The sequence below is a fragment of the Plectropomus leopardus genome, chromosome 8 (assembly GCF_026936395.1).
Source record: "Plectropomus leopardus strain MGB_pleo_1.0 chromosome 8, ASM2693639v1, whole genome shotgun sequence".
NCBI lineage: Eukaryota > Metazoa > Chordata > Actinopteri > Perciformes > Serranidae > Plectropomus > Plectropomus leopardus.
The window spans coordinates 10336338-10358626 of NC_142183.1; the positions used below are offsets into that span (position 1 = coordinate 10336338).

General features: G+C 39.7%; 1 protein-coding gene across 4 annotated transcripts in view; it reads right to left on the reverse strand.

Moving 5' to 3' along the window:
* fgfrl1a (fibroblast growth factor receptor like 1a) overlaps positions 1 to 22289 on the reverse strand; it is a 96558-nt gene that overhangs the window by 69151 nt on the left and 5118 nt on the right. For all 4 annotated transcript variants that reach the window (XM_088080854.1, XM_088080856.1, XM_088080853.1 and 1 more), the window contains one exon: positions 22073 to 22173. In XM_088080854.1, coding sequence (XP_087936980.1) covers positions 22073 to 22133 — 61 coding nt within the window. In that variant the 5' untranslated portion in view covers positions 22134 to 22173. The remainder of the gene's footprint in view (positions 1 to 22072; positions 22174 to 22289) is intronic.

Here is a 22289-nt window from a genome sequence, read left to right on the forward strand (position 1 = left end):
CAACACTGCAGCAGCGGCAGGTGTTGTGGTTGTATGTGAAGAATTCGAGGTTGGGGTCAATTTACTTATTCAGTCAATGTCAGGTTGCAGTCACCAGCAGCGGGCATAACACCAAGCACTGACCCCCTGAACCAAAGTACAATTAAACACAACCTCTGTGGTAAACAACTACATTTAGCGACACTGATCTCAACAAAACAGTCATCGTAAATGCATCTGTTTGTATAGTGAAGTACACTGTGTGTGTGTGTGTGTGAGGCTTTTGTGTCAGCAGAGTGCCGCGTGCCTTACAGATAAGGCAAGACATAGTTGGCACGAGATAAGAAGCAGTTAACACTCTTAAGTGTGTGTGTTTGTTTGTGTGCATGTGTGTGTGAAATAAACCGGCGTCCTCGACCTGACTTTTATCAGCATTCTGGAGGCAGACACTGTTACTTATTAACAGTGGTGATAACACACACACACACACACACACACACACACACACACACACACACACACACACACACACACACACACACACACACACACACAGTTCCACCACCTGCTGTGGTCCATTTTAATGATAAAGAGTTGCACATTTGCTGCGAGGGAGCCTTTTATATTGACAAAACACATAAAAAAAGGAGACAGAGTACGATGACTGATCTTATAAACATCTCTATATGTGGGTTTGGCTTCCTAGGAGTTAAATATGTGAAGATAAGATATAAAACAATTGAGTAGGTGACCCTGGAAGGCCAAAACCACACAACACTTTTCTTGTAATATGAATTCCTTTGCTATTTTACAAATATAATCTTATTTTAGGTCATTTAAGCAGGGTTTCCCACTTATTCATGCAATCTTTGTGGCTTGCCAAGATTACATCTGCCACCACGTATTGGTTTTTCTTTTTTGGAGCTGGACTGTTCATTAGGAGTGCTGTTGTAATGCACATACAGTTTGATAGTTCACTGCACCACTTTGTCGGTCCACTGTGTGCACTCTGGGCACAGGCAGAGCGGCACAACATCTGGTGAAGTTAAAGTGAAACTTAACCGTTCATTGTGCTGGATCTAGAATTGTGCGTACATTAGCCTTTGCAGCAGCTGTCATCCATTGATCTCCTCAGCTCTAATCAGATCGATTGATCAATTATCTACCCTGCCACTCAAACTCCACAAAGTGCTCACGGTCAGCTGTCCCCACACATAGATTCTTATTCTGTGGGAATAAACAAAAAACTAAGAAAAGCAGTTTCACTTCAGTGACTACATTTCAAAGCATAGTTAGGACCTATCTCAGTCATTGACAGACTGTTTTATATAACCTGAGTGTCTAAAAAACTTTTCATTTTGTAACTAAGTATTTAACAGACATCTAAATTTCTTTTGACTGCAACTCACTAAATCAATAGTTACCAGAGTAGCTGTTGTATTTCTTCCATCTGTCATTAGCTTTAAATTCTGCTACTTCTGACTTTGTTTCCCGAATGTTTCACGTGACATTCACAGAGGTTTAACTTGTTGTTCTTTTAACACGACACATCCCTGTTGACAGGTACGCTTCTGCATTTATGTTATGTAAGTAAAACTTTCATAGGGCATGCAAGAAGAATTGAGACCTCAATCTGAAATACATATGAACAGAACCTAAACACACACTCAAACCGCATGTGATAATTCGAATTTTGTCCTCCTCTCCCTCACATTTCCTCCTCCACCTGTGAGTTTTCTGCTTCACTGGGTGGAGAGTCAGACATTCCAAGCATGCACATAACACATAAGACACACACAGACACACACACACATTCCTCATCAATCCTCAGCCGTAACTAAGTCCATTTGTTCAGCTCAGGTCACTGTCTCATTTTAGGCTACTGTGTGTGTGTGTGCGTGTGTGTGTGCGTGTGCGTGTGTGTTTGTGACTGCATGTGCTTAACATATATGTCTCTTTTTTCCTGATCTCCACATGCTTATTGACATCTTACTGTCTCTTACATTCTTAGAAGGAATCAACAATTAAAGAGGGGAAACACGCTGATGAAAAAGCAACTATCCTACAGACGTCTTATACAAACCTCAAAGTTGTGACCTTTAACCTTTACAAAGCAGTAGAGGTTGCCTGAGTTCTGGGTGACGTGCTTCCTGTACATCTCTATTCCACACTGACATTTTCTCAGCTATCATGGGATTAAACCTGCACACTGACATCATGTGTACACCTGTGAAAGAGGTGGAATCTACGTGTGGTTTCTTTTGTTTTCAGCTGACAGCAAGTAAGTCTCTGTCTTTGTGGAAGCACAACTGAGACACATGTGAAAGGTAAAACTTGTCCCTGCGAAAAAAACATCAACAGTATCTGTATGGCATCACTAGAATACTGAAATGTATGAATTATTTAAACACTGAGCCTGCTGATAAACATGCCGGAGAGTTATGCAGTTAGACTAGTAATACAACTGATTGTGATCACAGAGACTAACTTGATGCCTGCTGAATCATTTGAAGATATTTCCACTTTTAACATCCATATAAATAACTAACAAGACACACATAAACAGTTATGCATATTTGAGAGTTGCACATTGTTTTTTGAGAGTTAAGAATATTTGTTTATTAGGTAGGTGTTCAGTTTTTAATTTTGGAGTTTGGATATTTGTTTTTTTTGTTTTAAGAAATGACAAATAAATAAATAAAAAAATATATAAATCTCAGTGTTGCCTATGGATTGATCCATTTGCAGTGGTTGCCAAATTATCATACATCCAACATTTAGTTTTTATTTTTTTGCTATTAAAAATGGCTAAAATCAAATTTTATCAAGAGCTGCACACAGTGCATTAACTCACTCAGCCCTCCTTGCCTCGCTCTCTCCCTCTTTATCATCAGAGTTCACTGTTGAAAAGTTCTGAAGCCCTAAGAAATGGTATTCAGGACAGTCTTACAAAGAAACTAATAAAAGTGTGACAAAAATGTACCAACAGGGAAAATCCTATAATTGGGAAGATCTGTTTTCACTTCATTTTTACTAAAGTAGACAATTAGTTTGGACAGTTCTGGGACCGGGTCCATTTTCCAAAAGAAGTGTTAGACTAAAAGCCAAGTTATGCTCAAAATGAAGAAACTTTCTCACTTTTGCACACCTAGTCGACTGACACGTAATTGGGACATTGATTGTTGGATTGTGTATTGTGAAAGCTGCAAAAGTCGTTCAACGCATTCCACCTCAAAAAAGTGAAGGAAGGAGACGCATACTAACCCCTGAACTAACAGTAGGACTAATCATGACTTCACAATGCTTTTGGAAAACAAGGTACAGTCCAGAAGAAAAGGTTTGTGTTGAGTTCTACTCTTACTCATCAGTATATTTAAAAAGTCAGAATATCCACTGGCTGAATCATTGCTTTTACAAACTAAATGTGTGAATGTGTTCCCGACACATACAGCATTTGCCATGACGCACAGGGTGAGCCAGGAACGGAGCCTGAGAAGTGTTGAATGATAGTGGACACTCTTCACTAAACACACACACACACACACACACACACACACACACACACACACACACACACACACACACACACACACACACACACACACACACACACACACACACACACACACACACACACACAGACGACAGACAATCCCAGAAAACTGCCTGAGATCAATCAGTCATCATGTCACTTGTATCTTTCAGTGTGGACTAATCTCTCTGTCTGCCTCGCTCATGTTTTCTTCTCCTGCTCTTGTTTTCCTCTCATCATTCTGTGTATGCGTGACTGTCATAATTACAGCCGGAAACTGTAAGGAACACAAAAACCACCACATCACATTCCTTTCTTCTACCTCCATACTCCACTGGTACACCGACTGAAAGGCTACAGCCTCAAAGTGATGGAAAGGCATTTAGATTAAAATCGAATGTAAAAGTAGCTACAGAAAAGTTAACACAGAGGTAGAAGTTGTAGTAATACAGCATGTCTGTCATTAAAAGCTTTCTCTCTTGTGCACCCACACAAGTGTTCAGATCACAGCTGTTCTAGTTAATCAAACCTCTGTTTAGGTGATGCCTGACAGTGCTATGATGTACTTATAAGAGTGACAAAAGCCTGTACAGTCAATGTATCCCCATACAGTGGTTCATATGACATTAGGGTTTCCCTGACATTCATCTATTTGTCGCACTGCCACCACATGACCATCTGCCACCACATGTAGATTTCTTTGTTTTGGAGCTCTCCCTCTCTCTCTTTCACTTGCTCAAGGCAAAGCTCATAATCTGGGCACCAATACAGCAGCAGAGCGCCACGCTCAGAGGAGGGGCAACACAACTGTTCGTTAATTCATATAGTTTTAGTGTCATCTGTGTTTTTCCAAACTACTATAGATTAAACATCGCAACCCAGCGCTGATGCAAACCTGTGTAACAGCAGCAAAGAAAACTTTGCTTTCACTCACCTCTGCAGCTGCTGCTCCTCTAATCTATCCATCTAATCTGATCTAATCTGGTCAGCTCTGATTGATCCGACCAAGTGGGAAACTATAAAACAATAAAATGCACACAGTAATGTTTCTATAGAGTTAACACCCAACGCATTGCGTCATCACGTTACGTAGTTAACGCAAAGTTATCTACTTTACATTAAGTTACATAGATTAGTTTCAGGGAAAATATCATGGTTGGTAGAGTTACAAAAGTAAAGTCATGTAGGTTTAGTTTAGGAAAGGGAACATGGTGATAATGAAGCTTAAAATTAAAGAAGCTTCCAGTAAAAGTAAAAGTGGAACAGACACTTGAAGAGTGTTTTATAAGTATATTATTAAATAATTTTTAAAATGTAAGCATCATTTGTAGGTGGAGGAGATTTTAACTACTTTATATACTAATAGGTCGTTGAATATAGACTGATAATGCTCTGTGATTTTTGTGAGAAATTAGTATCTGAAAAGTAGCTAAAAATACATATTGAGTTGAAAAAGACGTCTAATATGTCTTTCTAAAATGCAGTTGTGTAAAGGTATTCAATAGACTGAAGGATTATGTATTCACTAATAAAAATGAAATGTCACAGACTTGATAAAAGCCTGTTATTTTTGGCTCATGAAAAGAGATACAAGGGGGTTCACAGAACAAAAATACCAACACGAAAATACCCACATAAACTACAAGTACGTCAGACTTGTACTTAAAAACAAAACTTAAGAAAACAGTGTTACTTTCAACCACTGAGCACTACATTCAGTTGTTTCTGTCAACCACAACTTGTGATCCAGTGCGGCTAAAGCTAAACACTTAAACTCTTAAACTTCTACTACACCACTGATTTGGGAGCTTTCTTTTTCCCTCCTTCTCCATTTTCCACCAGATCTCGCTGCCTCCCCTAAAGCTGCGACAACACAACAGTTAAATCCCAGAAGGCAGCCCATAAGTACCTTTGTTAATTACATGTGGAAGAATAGGCCTGTTGTGTCCCTGTGTGATAATGGTGCCAGCACAACAGAGGGATTACCTCTGGATAATACGTACGCTGAGCTGACCAATGTGATGAAGGAGCATGTAGTGGGAAATAATTAACACAGTTAACTGGTCTGCAGGCCTTTCAGCTAGACGTCAGCGCTCTGCGGTTACTGGCAGGGGATTACTTCACAGCCGCTGTAACCAATATCTGGAGATACTCTTGTGTTTTTCATTTTTCACAGATCTGGTCAATGTTTTGACTGTTACTTTGGGAAAAATGCAAGAAATGCCACTGATGCTATTCTCTGCTGCTTTACAAATTATTAATAATAATCAACACAGGAATCACTGTCTACTTTGGCTGCAAGTTAAGTCCTGAAATAGTTGTATCACAATGTGTCAGAACACACTGGGAGTTTTGAGGTTGTAAACGTTTGGCTTTTATGAGCAAACGTTTCAGCTAACTCCCTAAATAAACCCTTTACAGTAAGAGTAACAGAGGGGGAATCGCTCTTCTAAGATGGACAAAAATGTGATATGTCATATGTGCAAAGCAGCAACAAAGCCTAATACACAATTTCTAAGTCAGGGCCCCTTTTTCAAAACCTGGCTGACTAGATTTAAGGCCAAATTCACTAACTACACAGCCAAATTTCCTAGATTTAAAGCCAAGTGCAGAGTGGTCAGACATACATTTGATTTTAAACAAAACGTACAACTTTTTAATCCAAAAATGGATCCATTAGACCCACCCAGCTTAATGCGGACTGTTTTGGTGGACCAGCTATTCTCATTGTAGTGACAATCTTAGCTACTCCTTCACAGATAACTGAGAAATGTCTGGCTGCTGAGTCTCTCCTGAGTTAGGGAGACACTTATTGCCTCAAAATGTATTTTGCTGCTATACCGGTATTTTATTCATATTTATATATTTATGTATACTTTAAACTGTTATGAGTTAGTTTATTGTTAGATTTCAAGTTAAAATTTGCTTTAAGAATAAAAGAAGCTATTTTTTAAAAGATGCTGACTGTCGTTTTTTGTTCTTTTGTTTGTTTTTTTTAAGTATCAGTTCAGGCACCAATATCAGAAAACCTAGCTGGATTCACCAAGTACTGTGATGTTCTGAAATCCTCCTTGCATGCTCACTTTAGCCAGAGATTGGTGAGATGTGTGGAGGGGAGACACTAAGCAGGATCTAAGTTCCTCTGAATAACTCTTTTTTTTTTTTATTAAACAAATATTCGTTTTTTTCCTGTATATAAACGAATGTAACACTATAAATGCGTTCCAGGACATTGTGCAAAAAATGTGTGTTGTTATCTCAATTTCTAAACAATCACAGTCACCAATCAGCTCTCCCCATCTACGGCAGCTTGCTTTTGACTCCACATTTGAGTTTGGACGTTCAAAACATCCAAGAAAAACTTGTCTTCTGATGTGGTTGGACGGTATGTCGTATAAACTTCTTATTTTCTATCACGACTCGGTCCTTACACATTTCAAACGCTTTTGCAAAACAGTGTACGCTGAACATTAGTTGCAAATAATGAATGATGTCAAAATAAACAAACATGACAAAATACATCCATGTAAATATTGGACATAGCATACACATTCTGAGACATTAAAGAAATGTATTTGTTTGGCCTCACAGTCACAGTCGCAGTCTTGCTGAACCCACCCCCACATCTCTCACAGTCCTCTCACATTCCCCCTGCAGTATGGATTCCACATCGACAGCTGGCACTGCAGAGAAAGACGAGTGCGTTTGTGTCCCCTTATGTGTGGTGGTTTTCAACTTAGCGCCATGTTTTAGTTTTAGTCTTCTGGACATACCACAACAAGGAAACCATCTCAGAACTGTTTCTGCTGCCATCTGTAATCCTATAAATAAAAAACACTGCAGCATTTCCTGCTTTTAACAACAGTGGTGACAAACAAGAAAAGAAATCAAAGGCATGATAATGATCTCGTATATTCTGAGAATACGGTCATTTTATAATAAATAATGCCATTTGCTATATGCAATACTTGTGTATGAACGATGTGAATATATATGATCACCAGTTTTGCATCACGAAAGACTGAGTACGACATGAATAAGAGCTCAACACAACGAGCACCATATGACAAAGCTCAAATCTACAGCAACAGCTTACAAAAAGTATTTCCTAAAGCTGTCCGCCTTAACATCCTGCCCCTGATCAGCCTCCACTTCCTGGGGTCAAATGTCATCTGTATGTCTGATAAACAGCGAGGAGAGAGAGCGTGGCTGCCTGTCCGAAACATGTCAATCATATCTGAGACTGAGGTCATAATGGGGGTATTTTTGGTTTAGAGTAGGCTTTGTGTTTCTGTTCTTCTGTCTATCACAGTCAATAACACACACACACACACACACACACACACACACACACACACACACACACACACACACACACACACACACACACACACACACACACACACACACACACACACAGCTGCCCCGAGTGCTGCATCACCCCCACCAGACCCAATCTGACAGACTGAAGCCAAAAGAAAACAAGAGTCTGTGTCTCCTGTCCCAGCGATCACCTTTCAACATCTCATTTGTAACGCCATCAGGAATAACAGCTGGAGACTGTGTGTGTGTGTGTGTGTGTGTGTGTGTGTGTGTGTGTGTGTGTGGCAAATGGGGGTTACAGGGGTTGGAAAGAGTCTGATTGAAAGGTGGAAAAGGGAGAAAGAAACCAGCAGAGACAAAGAAAGTGGCAGAGAAGTTAAAATGTCAAAGAAGCGAGATAGAAAGTGACAGAGAGAACAGACAGATCAGAGAGAAACGATGCGAAGGCAGTCGACTACAGACAATTAGCTGAGCGACACTCAAACACCCTTTTCTCACCAAAGTAAGCGTGTGGATGCAGGTTATTTTAACATGGGGAATCCATTTAAAATAGGTGAAAGACTGCTTTCCCATTGTTAGCAGACCAGATCTGTGTGCAGGGCCCTGCAGCAGACAAGTATGCATTTCTTTTTTAATGTGTGTGTGTTTTTTCTTCCTTTTTTTCTGGTGTGTCACATTCAATATCACAGAGAGGCTGGATAACAGGTGAGCAAATAGTAGAAAAAAACAGGGTTCCTAAAGCTTAAGGCAAGTTAGTTTTAAGACTTTTAAGACATGTTTCAATGCCACTCAGAATTACATTTAAGACAAACTGTACGACAACCAAAACTGAAGAAAAATAAAAGTGAACCAACATCAATTATTTGAAGTTTTGCCCAAATGTTTAATAAAGATTCAATATAAAAAAATGTTTTTTTTTTTAAGTTGTAAAGTTAGGTGATTTAATTTTGTCTAGACCCGAATATGTGGAAAACAATGGAATATGTTATCACAAAAGTATCCATTCCTTGGAAAAAGCTTGGTCATTTATCTTAATTTGATATGTTGTAAATGTATGTGCTGTTGGTTATCCTATTTTGATATGTTTGATGTTATGTTCAGGAAATTATTTGAAAAAAATAGATACCACCAAGTAATTGAAAGACAGATTTAAGAGCAATTAGTGCCTTAGCTATAGATTAATGCATTAAATGCCTTTTACAACTTTTAAAGGATCAGTGGGAACCCTGGCAACATGGAGCCCAGTGAAAATTTAACAGTGGTTACTTTTTTTTAATATAACTGTTACTTATTCAGTCTTCAAAACTGCTGCTTGAATGGAGACGGCTGGTATTTTGTCACGGCTTGCCACTGCATTGCACTAATAAACAGACTAAAATTAGTGCGTCCACCCGGGTGTTGTAAATCCATCACTACCCATCGGAGCCGATCGGAGCTGGAGCCAATAAATACTGGTGACTACTGCCGAGTCATTTGTTCTGGGAGTGAATGACTAGCCTAACTTTTCCCATTAAATACACCAGCCAGATGTTCATGAGTGTTGGTGGGAGAGAGATTATAATGACCTCATTTTGGACATTTTTTTCTATTTAGTTTTACCTTCGAAAACCATTAATTGCAGTCTTTTTTATTTATTTATATAGTGTATTTGATAGGGACAATGCAAATTAACATAGTACTACTTCCGCCTGTTACAAATAAGCTGTTGGTATGTGGTCACGTGGTAACCTATGCCATCACTTGATAACTTCTTTTACTGCGCCTCTACTGACCAGACTACATCTAGTTTAGGTATATTATGTGTGTCTGTGTCAGTTCAAATATTTTATTAATCTTAACAACTGAAACTCCCACATCCCATAAAATACATGTGGTGAACAATAATTTTTTTTTTTTTGCCACAAATGGTGTTCAGCGTGCCACCAAATGTCATAAACATGGTGAACACATGTAAAAACACTTCTTGTGCTTTGTATTCAGAAGATTTTTCTTCATTTTCTTTTATAAATGAGTAATGTGACACCCCTACAGCACATACTTGTAGACAAGCTGGGAAGTTAGCTCATGCCATTGTGTTATTGTGGGGCTGAATTTGTGAGATGGGGATAGACTGATATCATAGTTGTCCACAATTATGATACCAAGAATACACAAGCACAAGAATATGTATTTTAAACAAATTGATTATTCATAAATAACCCCAAATGAATCAGATCAAATGATGATGAAAATGCACTCTTAACACTCAAAAGTAACATTTTTACTGCAGAGGACACTCATAGATGGAAAAATGGAGAGAAAATACATGGGTCAGTATCTTCAAATTAGTTGGACTGAATGCATTAAATCATGTTTGGTCATTTTGTTTCTGACACACATGTCAATGAGGTTACTGAACACAGACAGAGTGGAAGACAGAGAGAAGATAAAGGAGTGAAAGCAGTGTGTGTGTGTGTGTGTTGTCCTGTGGGGTTCCTGGTGTGTTATTACAGTCTCCTCTGGTGCTGGCATGTGCTTTCTCTGACCCTACCACACACACACACACACACGCACGCACACACAGACACACACACACACACACTCCCTGACCCCTCCCTGAGCCACAGGCTGACCTTTGGCCTGCAGTGCTGTAGCATTGACCAAACATACCCCAACCCCACTGAGACCACAATACAACACTGTGGCGCCACGACCCACACAATACTGCACTATGTAGGAGAGACACAGAGAAGCTGGGAAAGAAAGAAGAGAAACTCTGAAATAAGTGTAACGTCATATTCAAAAGAGGAATGAAAAAAAATCCTCATCTTCTATGACCTGTGACAACAGACAGTGATGAATAAGAAAACTCTGCATGAGTTCAAATGAAGATTTGGACCAGACTGATACGTAATATGTGATACTGTCAGTGTGGCATAAGCTGATTTTTCCAGCCTTAATGCTAACTAAGGAGAAACATGGGTAAAACTGTATGTTAAAGGATCTTTGTTCTTGAACAATTTCTCCCTTTGACTTTCACTTGGAGGGATTCTATTACAAATTTACGCAAAACTTAAGCGATACTTTCGAAATCCTGCTAAAACACAATTATGAGATGACTGTGTTTCCACTGAGTGATGTTCTGCAACTTCTCCTCTTGCGATATTATCCCAAGAAGCACAGCAATAGAGGTTCAAAAACATTAGCAGGTTTATTTCTATTGCAGCCACCGTACTCGCCATCATTATTTTCAATCGAAGACGACATAGGCGTGCTATGTGAGCGACAATGAAGAGGCCTGTCTTGGGAGCGGCCATGTATGAGGGATTTCTGGGAGGCAAGAATAGTAGATTCACAACTTCCTGATGATCCGCTCAACTTTTGAAGAGTTATGTGATGCAACGTCACCTCTTGCAGCGCCTGCTGCATTCATACCTAAGGGAGCCAGCTTCTACTCATGTGACCTATGAAAGCAAAAAGTGTTTCCATTGTAGTTTTGTGAAATATGTCTTTTTCAAGTCGCCTGAAATACTGCCTCATGTGAGCATAAAAACATTTTTTTGCTTTTTTTTGACATGTTTCAATCAGGCGTATTTTTATTCCAATTTATGCAGTTTGAGGTTTAATGGAAACCCACCTATTGCTTCTCTCCACAAAGCCTTCTCATGCCACCTTATCTTCTCCTGTTACTCCTCTCTCTGCTGCACCCCCTCCTCAAACACACATCACATCTTCACATCACTGCGACAAACCAGCAACCCCCACAGAGAGCGTCCAGACAGCCCCATTACTACCCGACCATTCGCAAAGTCAAAGCAAACATTGACTTTATCTAAATGTGGGCTAATAGCCTTTAACAATAACAGGCCCTATAAAACTCTGAGGAGGACAGTGGCTGCAGAAGTGGGGTGTGGGGGAGAGATGCTGCCCTAAAGGTCCACATTCAGTTCCCTGCAAATGGGTTCATGTCAGTGCTGGTTCATTTCTTTCAGAGCACAAATTAGACAATGATACTTGTGTTTTAAAACAATTTCCAAGTAGCATATTGGCTGAATATCCAGAGACATCTCACTAGACTATCTATAAAAGACAAATGTTTCTATCAAACCCCTGAAATCCAAATTTACCAACCACAATCATTCTATTATGCCACAATCTTTTCTTTTCAGCCACAGCTCTACTTGTGCAAACAGCCAACATTTGGCCCTGACATTAGCATTTAACAAGAGGAACTGAAAGAGTCATTTGTTTCCTTTGAAGCTTCCCTTTGTCTCTTAATCACCATGTAATTAACTAGCTCACACACATGCACTGAATGTTTCTGCTTTCATTTTAGCTAAAGGACAAAATAATCCCCATGACGGATTAGAAATAAAAAATTGAGCTGCCAAAAAAAAAAAAAAAAACCCAAAAAACAACAACAACAAAAAACAAACAAGAGGAACATTCTAGGCCTCTTTTTTTTTAATTTTCCATTTTAAGCAACTACATTTTTAACAGGTAGAAAAAAAACTCAGTCATGGACATAAATATGTTCTTCCCTTACTGAAAAATAGTAAATTAATCATTTTTGTTCCCATGCTTAAGAAAATGCATTTTTCTAAAACCCTCATCCGCAAACTGCTGATGTAAATTTCCCCGTCTGCATAAGTCTGGAAGCTCCTACTGCAAACTGAGGCTGGCAGGCAGATGCCTGCCACCACCACAAAGCCGTATAATGGTTATCAGCATGTCAAATGGTATTTACGATAGTGAGCTGTGACTCAGGACGTGCTGCATGCTTAAAACCAGGAGAAGGGGATTTACTGACGTGAGTCTGTTTACTATGAGGTAAAGTTGTGTGTTTGAAGCATCTGTCTGTGGCAGTTTACTCTGGGAGGAATCAACATGTTCTCCTCCTCTGTTCTTCACATGAGGAGACAGGCGGATCCCTTCCACAACTGATGCAATGTGTTTTATCACAAAATGCAATGATATGGTTAATCAGTGCTAAATTTAGTCAGGTAGAAAACAGTGCGTGGGAAAATACACAACAACGTGGGAGTAGTTTAAACATAAAATGACATGATTCATTAAAGATTAACCCTTTTAATTCATTGGTCACCTATAACTCCTTGTTAGATGGTCGCCTCGCAACCAAGAAAAAAGTTAAATACTAAAATACTTGATGAGTATATATTTACCACAAAATCTCCATGTTCTGTGATGTGTTATGATTATAAACTTCATATCTGTTATCATTAATACTTGAGCTATTGAGCCATTCCTTTTTTAGCCCTGCAAGTTGGACACTACTCTGTTGCAACCAATTAAATTAAAGTTGTCTCAGAGGGGGTCAACTTAATTAATTCATCGCAAACTATGTTAGTAACTGATTGATCTTTTTATTATAATTACCAATAATTAAAGCCATTTTACTCCAAAAAAAAAAAAATCCCTGTTTTAAACTTGGGCATATGATTGCAAAAGAATATCAAGATATTTGATGTTCTCTGGTGAAAACATTTTTCACCAATATTTAAAACTTAATAGATAATCAATCAAGGTTGGTTTTGTATTTGAGTGTTTTTATTGGTATTAATTATACATTTAACATTTTGATTAGCACTGGGGGACTTTAATTGTTTTATCTTTTGTTATGTTTTATCCTTTATCACCTTGTCACGTTTTATCCTATATGTTGTCTGTGGTGAGAGCTGTGTTAAATGGATGCCTTGCACTTTATGCTGCAAACCAAATCCATCTACAGGTACATATAAAGTAACCTTAACAAAGAGGGGAGCACGATTATTTTCACAGATTATCTGTCTTGTGTACTACTGTGTGGATAGTGACATTAGTGACATTTTCAGCAAATATGGCAAAAAGTTATTTTTATAAATACTAACAACTATAGCTTTCACTCCCCTGTGTTGTTTTCATGTAGCTCCTCTCTCCACCTTCCATTTCTTTGTGATTTGAAAGAAACACAAGCAAAATACTCCTAATTTTTCCTTAAATGTACATCTCACAGTGAATACAACATAAGTGCATGAAAAAGTCTAGTACTTTATATCTCTTAAGAAGGCTTCCACTACAATCCTCAAGAAAAACTGCATCCAGTACAGCAATGTATACCTGTGATCCCGCTATTCTGTCTGTTTGTCTTCATATCTAGTTATGTCGTTACTTTTCCACAAAAGTTTAAAGTTGCTTCTTCAGTGTGCCTCCTCCTCCAGCTCTTTTTACCTCACCACAATTCTCTCCTACTCATCATTGTTAGTGTTAGCATGCTAATTACATTCCTCAGTAATGAGTGTGTGGGACAGGAGGTTGTTAAGTGATTGTGGGTTGTGTGTGTGTGTGTGTGCGCGCACTTACATGTCTTAAGTCATAGTTATGGGTAGTGTCTTCTTGTTGTATACCTTTTCAGCATCTGTGTATGGGGTTGTTTACACTCCGCACTGTCTGCAGGGACGATGCTCTCTTGTCTTTCTCTTTTGCTACAGTGAAGATGCATTTTTAATGTGTTTGTGGCTCTTTACACTTGGTATACTAACAAATGAACCCTCTCATCACCGTCTCTGTTTCCCCTCCCCCCTCTGGATAATGGGTGGTCTATACGGCAGAGTCACCCGGAAAACATTAAATTGTTTACACAGAACTTTGCATCAGGAAACGATGTACACAAACCCCACACTCATCATGTAATTTCTTGGTATGTCTTTTCTTTTCTGAATCTGCTTCAAAGGTTCTTAGTGGGAGATACAGAAAAGACAAGACTGTGATGTGATGATAGAAGCTGCGGGTCATTTCCACACAAAACATCACAGGTTTAAGCAAAGACAATAATAACAATCTCTGCTGGAGTAACTTCAATAATCACATTATCATTATCATCTGCGCACTGCTCCAGTTGTTTGACCGTGAAGCGTTTAACAGCTGGCTTACGTAAATACCATCTGACATGCTGATAACCATCTGACAGACACGTGGCAATTCACATCACATGCGCAGTTAGTGTGTGTGTGTGTTTGTGTGTGTAGAGGCAAGCAGAAACACAGGCATGCACTCACCATTTAACAGTTCAGTGTCGAACGTTTTTTGGTATACTCTTCCTCATCCGTCCTCATCATCAGCTCAGAGAGAGCAACAAAGCTGCAAGTGTACAGAACTTTTTTTCCACTGAAGATGCAATTTCACCATGTAACTGCTCAGACAATGACACAGCTTTAGACAGTGGAGCCTGCGGCAGGGTCCGACTCTCAGTTGCAGGCTAGAATCTGGGCGGTGTGTGTTTGGGCACGATCAATGATCAATATGATTAAAAGTGTAAGTTTAACCCAAGGTCGGTAATGTAGTATACCATGTCAAAGTACTCTATTTACCATTGTTAGAGAATTTATGGAACACTCCCCTCCAGAAATTTACATTACATGGTCTATACTTCGTCACTCTTGTAGGTTTTTAGTGAGCGTGCGATTGTTTGCCTTTCAGAGGCATTTTAATCCAGCAAGGATCTGCAGTGTTTTTTTTAAGAGAGTGTTAAATCAACAATGAATGTCTTCTGTGATTATTTATCCATGTTGAAAGGAGATGTAGTTGTCATTAGCTGTTCGCTGAAGCATACTGAGGGCAAAGAATCTATCTTCTGATGCATTATGTTGAGTCTATTGACGAATCCGAGGCTGTGTTGCTGACTCGGCATGTGTGTGTTACAGTGCTTATCCCGATAATACCAGTATAATTTTTTATGTGATAAGAAAAATACATATTATGATAACAGCAATATTTTGATTTGTTGACATAACAACGTCATACTGTTACACACCGCAACAACAAGCGTGGCTGAAAGCAAAACCGCTACCAACGAGGAGTAACTTCAGCAGTGTTGAATCAGTGGCCTGGATGTCCTGAATGTTTTATGAACATGGTAACATTTTACAGCCATTTTGCCCAACCCTAGTTAATACCCACTGTTTCCAGTCTTTATGGTAAACTAAACTTACTATCTACAGACCGTATCTTCACAGGTCTTTTAAAGTGCTATCACTCTTCTCACGCAACTCCTGGTAGGAAAGTTAAAAAGCATAATTCCTAAAATGTCAAACTTTTCTTTTATAGGATGAATCTTTCCTTTCCAAAGTTCACCCAACTCTGTCCATTGCTGCAGGTAGCCCAGAATGAACTGGCCAACTACTCCTCGTCTTTGACCCCTGCATTCAACCTCAGTGTTGTTCAGCTAACAGTGGAGAATGCTAATCTCTCAGCTGCTCAGTCTCATGCTCAGCTACACACACACACACACACACACACACACACACACACACACACACACACACACACACACACACACACACACACACACACACACACAGGTTCACACAGCGTGGTTGTGTAAGCCTCTGGAGTGCAGTTTATGTGACTATACATCTCCTCTAATAAGGGCCATAAATGTTGCGTCTCAATCTCTTTCTGTCCTCATCTGTTGTGTTTATCTCTGTCTTCCTGCTGTCCCTTTCCTTTCTTTTCTCTCTTCATTGGTTTCTGTATCTCTTCCTTTCCTATCATTCTTTTTATCTCTATGTGTTGCAGCAGTCCAGCAAAGCCCTTAGCTATTCTACAGTTCCTACTTCCATTCGGCACTTGCAGCGGTAAACAGCCTTCGGTGCCGTCTGATGCTCAGCTCCCACCAACTCCAAGGACACTCGAGGAAAAGAAACTACCAGCCACAATCTTTTTAACTATTTGGCCTCTTTGTTATCTATTTATCTATCATTAAATGAATCATTTTGTTCTTTTTTTCCCCAAACATCCAGCAATTTCTTTAATACAATAAGCCATACTGTACTTTCCAGTAATTTTATAAGACATAACTTCCTTGATTTACACAATAGCTGCCTTGTATTTACTGTAAGTGAACCTTGTTTCCAAAGGGGACTGCCCAGACAGATGAGCCCACAAAAGAGTTAATGTTTTCAATTTTAAATCATGCCACAATGTGTCTTACGATATCTTGCTTTTTACTGTTCACTGTGTATACAGTTGCTCTGAGTAACCCATCTCCGGTACTCATATATCACTGAGACATCTCAGTAGTCGCCAAGTCACTAATAAAAATGTTTCTCTACGTCATTTCTTAGAGTGGAGTGAGAGCGGACTGTGACAGGAAGCATTTCCACAATACCTATTTAATATACTAAGCAGTTCTGAATTAATTCTTTATTTTGCCAAGTTTTTTTTACAAATGGTCAAACACAGCTGCAGTGAGTAATCCCCTATGTTTGTGGGCTGCCACTTCTGGGGGTAAAATATGATATCTGCCTCAGATTGGATTTATTTAAGTAACTAAAGTGTCTTCTGTCTGCACAGTCCACTTGGCCCAAACCCTGCTGAGGGACTGGGACAGTTACTTCCTACATATTCATACCAGGCTGTCTCATATAGAAAGTATGGTATTGAGCTATTCGTCTTCTCTCTTTGTTCATTTTTCAGCTACAGTGGGATACTGCAGACTTGATACTGAATGTTTCTGTTCTGTTCCTTGACTCCTATTGTCCAGATAATACTGAGCAAAGCTCTTTAACTCCTATCTACTCTCTGAAAACCTCAAAGACAAATGATATATCAATGTTTTTTTACTTGGCAACCGGTACTATAGCCATTGTTACAAACTCTTTTCCAAAAAAAGTAACCCAGCACTAACTTCAAAAGGCACTAAAAGTTGCCAGATGACGCCCTATGCCAGGCATGTCAAACCGGTCCACAGGGGGGCCGGTGTGGCTGCAGGTTTTGTTTCCAACCAAGTAGCAGCACACCAGACTTGACTCATTTAATCAACTGATCTCCGTCTTCAGACAGTTGATTGGTCAAACTGTGTGCTCTTGGTTGGTTGGCACAAAAACCTGCAGCCACACCGGCCCCCCTGTGGACCAGTTTGACATGCCTGCCCTATGCTCATTTGCATATTGGTGACATCACTGCACATAAATGGCAGCATTAAAACTTCAATAAATCCAATTAAATAGAAACTTCTCAACATAACATTTTAATGGCATGAGAACTATGGTTCCTAAACTTTAATGCACCACTTTCTCGAGCTTCCAATCCAGAAAGCAAAAGGCGTCAAAGTGACAATAGGAACTCATTACTACTAAACTCCTCATGGCGTGCAGCGTTTCCTCTTCTCCTGCCTGTACCACACTAATCAACGAAAGGGAGAGGGTGAAACCCTGCGTCGATGACAGAGGAGCTTTAGACAGTTTATATTTTGAGTAACATGCAAGGGAATTAATTATAATATGTGTGAATAAGACACTTAATTTGTTACTAGTTGCTTTTTCAAAATAAAGTCACTAAGAGAAGGTCTGAAAAGTCATGAAATCTATTGAGGAAGTTGCCAAAATACACTACTGCTGTTTCACCAGGTGTAACTACCGTGGCCAAAAATGACACTGAATTGCAATGCAATTTCTCATTTTCCATACAATTTTTTTAAGTGCAAGGCCACAGGTGACTTGAAATGGTTTGGTTGAAGGTGTGTAAGCTCTGCCTGAGAAGATGATTACAGAGAAAATCAAGTTATATTGGCAAAACATACCTGCAAGTATGTTGGACTATGGAAGTCGATAATTAATTTTGCTTGACACTGGCACTTCACATTGTTCTGACTTGGATTGTTTTATGTGGAAATTCTTGGTGTTTGGAAAAAAGGGATTAGCAGGATTCCCAGACATTTTCATGGAGGATTTTAAAAAACAAACAAACAAACAAACTTGACAACTGTCATTCACAACGTACAACATGAACAGGACTGTACAGTATACTTCTCTCTCATATTAATTATTGTATGAAATTTAAACAGCAACATCTTCCAATCTCTTACAATTGGTTTTGTTTGTTACATAACACTGAAGTTATCCATGAATGAGTAGTTTAACAGTTAATTTCAAACACAAAACAAATTTTTAAGACTTTTCCAAAACGTTCAATAACTCATTACTCATTCCATGACTTTTCCAGACCTAGAAAATCAGATTGTGAAATTCCATGACTATTCAAGGTTTTCCATGTCTGTAGGAACCCTGGATTAGAGGGTATGCATATGAACCTTGCAGAAATTGTTGGAGTTTGCCTGAAAAATTCACCAACTCTCGCTTTAAAATAAATCTGTTAAAAAATCTGCACTTTCCTTCTTTTTTTCCCTCGATGTTTCTGATAATTCTTCTGTTGTGTTAACCAAGATACTTTGAGAGGAGAGACAGGCAGAGAACAGATGACATGCTTCATTACTCAAGTTCAAAACCACAAATTCACAATTACACGGTATGAACCTCAAACCACGAGGCCACCAAACCCAGCATCCCACTCATCACACACACCACAGCTGCCTCTTATTTCAGTTTTTAGTCAGTGTTACATATGCAATAACAAAATAAAAGACAGATAATGACAACAACTACTTCTTTTAAAACTGGGTGTACTTATTTAAACAACAGCTTTGCCTATTTATGATCTCTGCCTAAAATGAAACCCAACACTTTCCCAATTTTTCTACTTTAACCAAGACAGAGGATCTGTCAGGCAACTTTAGTCTCATCCATCACAAGATAAGGCAGAACTTCAGCTTCTAATAGGTCCATAATGGCATTTTGTCCCCTCTGTCCTCTTCATGCTCTCTTGCCCTCTCCCTCACACCCCCCACTTATAATCTGTTTCCTTTCCTTGTCCATTTCTCCCTCATCTTCCCTCATCCCTTTTCTCCTTTCCCCACTTCCCTTCTTTCTCCTTTATCATTCATTATTACTCAAGTCCTCCAAAGTCCTCCTGAGGCTTTCTTTTTCTCTCCTTTACCCTCTTCTTTCTCCCTTACCCTTGCCTCATGTCCCTCTCTGCTGCCTGCCCTGGTTTCACTGACAGACTGCAGGCAGTGAGGGGGAGGAAATGCTGTAGCATTGCACAGCAAACATCCCTAATAGGCTAATCTAATCTCATCTCTTTGCGGTCTATGGGTCTGTGTTTACTTTCGGCCCCGTGTCTGCACGCTGGCTCGGCCTCGCCTCGCTGAATGCAGCTTTGTTCCCGCTGAAAACTCATCATCGGTGTGATCTCGGGAACGGGCGCCAACTCTGCGACCGTCTGCCCATAATGCCTGCAGGCTGGGGGTCGCTCTTGCCTATGAACAGTGCCTGTAGCTATTGTTTGTTCTTTATGCTTTGTTTATTTGAAAGAAAAAAGGTAGCGTGCCAAGTACTGAGGGTACTGCTCTGTATCTGACTATGATCAACAGCTTCCCTGTGGGGTTATTCAATTTAGATTTTGAGTTGAAATAGTAAATTTTTCTCCACAGCCAACAAGGTACCATCCTTGCAAAAAAACAAAAAACAAAAAAAAAAACCAGTAGGAAAAACCACATTCCAAATCTAAAACTCCGAAGTGATTGCGAGAATACCTGACAGTAACTGAATAACCAGACAAAGTCAAAGGTTCACTGACTATCTAAAGAGCAAAAGGTTCACAGTTCACACAAGGACAAGTGTCTGCAGATATTCCAAAATCTGAGCAAATGTATCAATGCAGAATGAGCCAAAAAGGATAACAAAGATGTTTACAAAGCACACAAATAAAGTCCCAAAGAGCAGGGGATAGAAAAGATGAAAAAAGATGGAAATCAGGGTTCATCTCTGCAACTATTCTTTCACATGTTCTTGTGCATAATAGTCTATTCTTTTTACCTTTATTTGCCAAGCTTTGCTGTCCTTGTTCGTAGCTGTTATGTCTGTTTATGTGTAAGTACATCGAGAGTAATGCAAAAAAAAAAAACAACCAAAAAACAATGCCAATAGCCTACATTCAGCTTTAGTAGCTCTTTTTAAATGTTATGGACTGTACTTGTATAGTGCTTTTCCAGTCTTTTTGGCCACTCAATGCACTTTCACACTACATGTCACATTCACCCGTTCACACACACATTCACACACTGGTAGTTGAGGCTACTGTTTATGGTGCCACCTGCAACTCAGTAACCATTCAGACGCATGTACTTCGATGACGCAGCATCGGGAGCAATTTGAGGTTCAGTGCCTTGCCCAAGGATACTTCGACATGTTGCCTGGAGGAGCCAGAGATCGAACCGCTGACCTCCCGATTAGAGGACAATCCGCCTTACCTCTGAACCACAGCGGCCCTGAGCAGAGATCAAGCTAAAAGGCCACTACGAAGTCCCTTCTTTATGCTTCTTTTGCATTTTTACACAGAACCAAACAACGGCGTATTCACGTCGCTCCAGTGTGTGATTTTAGACAGCATGCTGGCATCTTGGAAGCAAAAAGGCATGATGGGCGTGGCATTTAACACAACAGCATCAGCCTCTTATGTGATATCTAACATATGCGTCAGCAGCACTTAATAAACTATAACAACGGCATAACACGTCAATAACAATAATTTACCATCCCTATTACATGGCAGCTGATCTTGTCCTCAGTTTGGAAGTCAAAGAGCTCCTAAATCTCATTGTTTTCTTAATTTGTGGACATTTATGGACACTGTTCTTTGAAATATCTGCTCGCTGCTTCGAGTTGCTTTTTAAATCCTCTGTGCTGGGTCGTACACATAGCACCCGAGGAGGGTGGAAAGACGAGAAGTCCTGGTCTCAAATGATGTCACACTATTGGGATACAGCACATGCTCAGTGCAATCTGGTCTGCAGTTTTCAGCCTTATTGGTTGTTTTCTCAGAAACTCCAGACCAGATTTCACTATGCATGTGCTGTACCCCAATTGTGTGACGCCATTTGAGACTGTGAGTTCTCCTCTTTTCCACCCTGCTTGATAGCACTCTGTCAAAATGTCACACTCATCCTGTCCTGCCTGCTGTCCTCTTTACACAGACCTTGAATCAGTGCTGTTAGTACCTCTGAAGACAACTCTGTCCTTCCATTCTGGGATCATACCTTTGGACAGAACAGCAAGGCTGCATGACAGCGCGACACTCTCGCCTTGAACAGGCAGTGTAAAAGGGGTTAATGAGACAGTTTTGTTTGAAACCTCAGTCAAAGCAGTCGTACCTTCACGTTTCAAACAAATCCTCCTGAGGTTAGAACAGCAGTGTGACAGAAAGAACGCAGAAATAGGAAATTTCACTACAGTAAATTTACTTCACAAAACTCTGAACCCTTTTAATAGGTACTGCCACATAGTGATGTCATGCAGTGATTAATCTCACTGCTGGTATTGATGACTGTAATAATCCGCTCGCTTCTCAGAATGTGTTACTCACCCCTGGCAGCAGCGGACACCAGGACCACCTCCAACACCAGAAAGACCCACAGAAGCTCCATTTAGGGTTTAATTTTCAGGAAGAAGTTCAGCCTCTTTGATCTGAAAAGAAATGAAATAAGGGGAAAGAAAATAAAGCATTTATTGAGGGATAACAGGCGATATATATAGGAGACAATGAGTGATTATTTCCCAACTTGAGGCTGCATTTTAATCTT